Genomic DNA, 4,873 nt, shown 5'->3' with positions numbered 1-4,873 from the left:
GGAGGTTGCGGTGAGCCGAGATCGCGCCATTGCACTCCAGCCTGGGTAACATGAGTGAAACTCCGTCTCAAAAAAAAACAAAAAAACAAAAAAACAAAAAAAAACTGGCTGGACGCGGTGGCTCACGCCTGTAATCCAGCACTTTGGGAGGCCGAGGCAGGCTGATCACGAGGTCAAGAGATGGAGACCATCCTGGCCCACATGGTGAAACCCCGTCTCTTTAAAAAAAAAAAAAAAAAAAACTGGCAATCGGGCTTCCCAGCCTCCGCACTGCTGCTGTGCTGAACTGGTGTTTCTGGGTGGGGTCTGTCCTGCACACTGCAGGAGCTGCCCTGATATTCACCCACTAGATGCCAGGAGCATCCCTCCGTCCCAGCCAAAAATGTCTCCAGACACTGCCTGATGTCCCCATGGGGACTAAAGTTAGCCTCTGGCTTGATCTGGACACCACCGGATGGTGGGGTTGGGGAGACACCAGGACCAGAGTGAAACATTCCCTGTCCTTGCAGCGTGGATGGTCAGGACAGCCTTAAGAGCTTGGGCACTATCAGGGTCATCTCGCCCATACAGACAGGAGCTGGCCTGGACTGCTGACCTCTGTTGGAGGTCCTTCAGCTGTCGGGGACAGAGCCTAGCAGGCTGCCTGTGTTTCCACCTTGAACCCTAGCTTCCATGAAGTTTGAGGCATTTGTGCTGGCACTACCCAGCTGGCAGGACCTGGGGGGCATCCTGGTGGAGCCGGGGCCTGGGGTCATGAGTTCACCAAGGGGATTCAAGGACAGGAAGAAACAGTGGTGGCGGGGGGTCCTCTGGTTGAAGCCTGGGCCTGAGAACCCTACCATACACATGGAGGCCAGAGCAAGAGAAACAGAAGGAACTCGGAAGCTGGTGGCTATAGGTCAAAGTGGAATGAAGTGTTTTTGTGTATTTTTTGAGACAGACTCTCACTCTGTTGCCCAGGCTGGAGTGCAACCTCGGCCTCCCGGGTTCAAGTGATTCTCCTGCCTCAGCCTCCTGAGTGCTGGGATTACAGGTGCACGCCATCACTCCCCGCTATTTTTACTTTTGAGACAGGGTTTCTTAATGTTGGTCAGGCTGGTCTTGAACTCATGGTCTGCCCACCTCAGCCTCCCATAGTGCTGGGATTACAGGTGTGAGCCACCACACCCGGCCCCTTCTTTTTTTTTTTTTTCCAGACTGAGTCTCACTGCTGCTCAGGCTGGAGTGCAGTGGCAAGATCTTGGCTCACTGTAACCTTTGCCTCCCAGTTTCAAGCCATTCTCCTGCCTCAGCCTCCTGAGTAGCTGAGATTACAGGCACCTGCCATCAGCCCTGGTTAATTTTTATATTTTTAGTAGAGGCAGGGTTTCGCCATATTGGCCAGGCTGGTCTCAAACTCCTGACCTCAGGTGATCCGCCCATCTCAGCCTCACGATTACAGCCGTGAGCCATGGTGCTTGGCCGGAAGGAAGTTTAATGAAACAGGAAATACAACTAGAGCTGACTTGGGTGCCTGGCACTAGAACTTCTGTCAGACTTTAGCAGGCAGGCAAGGCCCTGGCCGAGCACTCCCCACCCTGACTCCATGTCTCCCTGTGAGGGTACTCTATGACCCTTTATTCAGCAAGCTAGTCAATCAGACGCCTCCAAGAGCTCCAGGACTGGTTTATGGAATCATCCCTGAGCTATCTGTCCTGTTGATCAGTCCCACTGTCCAGCACAATATGGAGCACCAGAACAGGGCCGACACGCTGATTCAAGTGACTCAAATTGTCTCTATGGCTAGAGACCCCACACACACACACACAGAACAGCTGGGCCAGATGCTGTTCTGCTTTCCAGGTTTTCATGTCGCCATCCTCCCTACAACCCTAGGAAGTAGAGGTGTCATGATTATGTCACTGTTACCAGATTTCAGATGAAAAGACCATAGTGTGGAGGGCCTAGGGAACTTGTCTCAGGCCACATGGTTAATAACCTTCACGGCCTAGACTGAATTCATTCTCAGAACTGTGCGGGCTCTGACAACTTTGAGATGGGAAAGAGGGAAACCCAGAGAGGTGGTGAAGCTGCAGCCCCTAGGAGCCAAGGGACAGTGAACAGGGGAGGCAGAGCAGGCGGCCTTCAGGGTCCATGATCTGGAGGCTGGGAGGACGGAGCAGGTTCTGAGGAAGAACTGCAGATGGAGGGAAAAGTGGGCGGGGTTGAAGAGATGGGGCTGGAAGAGGAGGAGGTAAAAGAAGAGGACGGGAAAGGGAAGCGGGAGTAGGAGGAGGACGCTGAGCAAACAAGGATGCAGTTATTCTGGGTTGGGGGCGGGAATAAGTGGAGTGGCCTTGGTTTTCTCTGAGCTGGGAAGCTGCTGAGACTGGATGGCTGGCATTGGGGGTCTCAGGAGGCGGCTACCAGACACCAGGGAAAGCCAGTCGAAGCACCTGGAGGAGGTGTTTGGAGTTGGCACAGGTGATGGTCCACCAGGCTGGAGGCCACATCTGGCCCTGCCCATGGCCCAGGCATCAGTGGGGCAGTGGCGGCTGCAGAGGAGGTCGGAAGTGTGAGAATGTGCTGAGGTGAGGTCTGGAAGCAGTGAATTGAGGATGGTGGGGAGGATCAGGAAGGAGGAAGGAGGAAGGCTGGCCAACAGGGCAAAAACGGGTTCTAGACATTGGGTTCTGGGGAGGTCAGGAGGCTGTTGTGGCTTGCATGGGTGTGGGGCCCTGTGCCCAGGATGTTACCTGGGTGACCTCACCAAAGTTATTAGCTCCATTCTGTGACCCAGAGAGGGGTCCTGGCCCTGTGGTTCTACCAGCGTTTGTTCCTGCAGCTGTGCTGCCTCTGTGCAGGCATCCAAGGCTCTGGGGATGTTGCATGTACAGGAAGCCTTCCTGTAGCTGAGTCCACACCCTGTGCCCCCACCCCAGTCTCAGGTTGTGGTCACAGGCAGAGCCAGGAAGCCAAGATCTCAGAGTTGGCATCATCCTGAGGGATGGCTCGTCTAGGGTGTGCCCTGGGCAGCATGGAGGGCAGGTGATAGGTCATCATGGGGCAGAAAGCAAGATAGAGTCAGTCCTCTGAGCTCACCCAGCCCCACCTCTCCTGGTAATGGGTCCCTGAGCCATCTTGGTTTGCCTTGGGGAACCTGGGTTCACATAGGTCAAGAAGCTTGTCTAGAGTCACCCTGCAAGTTGTCATGATTAGTTGTTCAATCTGGGTTGAACAGGGCTTCATAGGGCCACTTCAGTTGGAGGTTGGGGCTTCCCCATCCTAAGAACCCCTCTCGGAGGCCGACGCTCAGGGAGCACCAGTTGGGAAAACCAGCACCCCAGGCTGACTGGTCTCACGGCTCCCTACGTAGGACCAGGCTAGAACCCTAGGGCCCTGGTAAGGGTCACTCCTCGGCCTGGGGAGAGGCAACACTTCAAAGGGCATCTGGAAGCAGAATGCGGTTCCATGTTACTGATGAGATGGGGAAGGAGTGAAGGATGATTCCAAGGGGGCTCTGATTCCCTGGGTGCCAGCAGGCTAGCGGGGGTCACGGAAGAACCTGCAGTGATGTGTGTGGTGGGAGAGACTGGCAGCAGCTTCTGCGGGGTGGGGGTGTGGAGCTGGCCCAATGCGTTGGAGAACTGAGCAGGCTGCTGATCCTGGCTGTGGGTACGGGTGCTGAAAGGGTGGACACCAGGGGACCCTGTTGGCAATAAGCCGGCTGACATGGTGGGGACCTCGATGTTCTAGGAGGGAAAACAAGCCAGGTGGGAGTGCAGTCATGATGGAGAGTGGTGAGGGAGGGATGGAGTCAGTCAGTGCTAGGTAGTTCAAAGAAGACCCGTCAGGACCTGAGATGGGATGGATCAAGGGTGGGATGGGGAAGGAGCCTGGGGAGATGGTCCAGGCATGAGGGGAGTGAGGGAAAGGCTCGGGTGAGAGGTAGGTGTGGGGTGTGGGCACTGACAGGCAGGAGAAACTTGGAACCATCTGAGTGGGACACTGTTGAGAACTGGAGACCCTGGGCTGGTTGGTAGCTGTCAACATGAGGCATCTACAGAGGGGGGATGGGAGGCCCTCGGCTTCCTACCTTAGGGCCCTGACTGCCGTCTCTACCTGATGGAGCAGCAGTCCTGCTGCCCCTTATCAGAAAAAGCAGTGTTATCCCGGACACGGCCACACGGAGGATCCTCCCCACCACCAAAAGGCATCTCTGGCTGGACATTAAGAAACATCAGCAACAACATAACATTATTCGTGGCTTCGAGACTGGGACGTGGGGGTGGATAACCGAGGCACGGGCTCCGCGAGACAAGCAAATGCAGGGTCACTGCGTCTTCGGAGGAAGCCGCGCTCGGGCAGTCAGATTTTGCCAGCGAAAGTCCCATCCTTAATCTGCTCGTTCCAGTTCTGGACCTGGGAAGCAGGAAGGCGGGGAGCGGGACGCCGGCTCAGCCTCGGCCAAGCCCTCCCTACGCCTGGCCCAGCCTCCCTCCCCGTCGACTCACCCAGCTGGTGGGGCACAGCGAGTTGTACACGCGGAAATAGTACTCGCAGGGCTCGCTGTTCTTCCCGCGGCGGCTCATGGTCTTGACGCAACGCTGGTAGTCTGTGGAGGGCGGGGTCACGCGACAAGCCACGCCCACCCAGGACAGGATCCTCTCCTCCGCTGTTCGCTCCCTCTCAGTTCTTCCCTGCTTTGCCCCGCCTACCTCTCCCCTCGAGGCCTCCGGCCCCTACCCAGAGCTAGGCCCCCACCGCTACCTCCCTCACACTGCCCCTTCTGGCCAGGCCGTGCTCCTACCTACCTCGCCCCGTTCCTTCAAGACTCGGCCCCACACCTTCCAGATCAGTCCTAGCCCCTCCCAACCTTGCCCCGCCCCTCCCA

At 56.7% G+C, this 4,873-nt stretch overlaps 1 protein-coding gene across 1 annotated transcript in view; it reads right to left on the bottom strand.

Moving 5' to 3' along the window:
- Positions 1 to 4,219: 4,219 nt before the first annotated feature.
- The window catches only part of LOC116539935 (cytochrome c oxidase subunit 6B2), a 1,270-nt gene continuing 616 nt past the window's right edge, over positions 4,220 to 4,873 (bottom strand). Inside the window, exons 3-4 of the mRNA XM_032263199.1 lie at positions 4,494 to 4,594; positions 4,220 to 4,401 (exon numbers count right to left, since the gene is read on the bottom strand). Of these exons, the coding sequence (XP_032119090.1) occupies positions 4,348 to 4,401; positions 4,494 to 4,594 (155 nt within the window). The 3' untranslated portion in view covers positions 4,220 to 4,347. The remainder of the gene's footprint in view (positions 4,402 to 4,493; positions 4,595 to 4,873) is intronic.

The sequence above is a fragment of the Sapajus apella genome, unplaced genomic scaffold (genome assembly GCF_009761245.1).
Source record: "Sapajus apella isolate SASKATOON/1434 unplaced genomic scaffold, GSC_monkey_1.0 scaffold135, whole genome shotgun sequence".
Classification (NCBI taxonomy): domain Eukaryota; kingdom Metazoa; phylum Chordata; class Mammalia; order Primates; family Cebidae; genus Sapajus; species Sapajus apella.
Note: the sequence above shows the minus strand (reverse complement) of the source record. Positions and strands in the feature narration are given on the sequence as shown.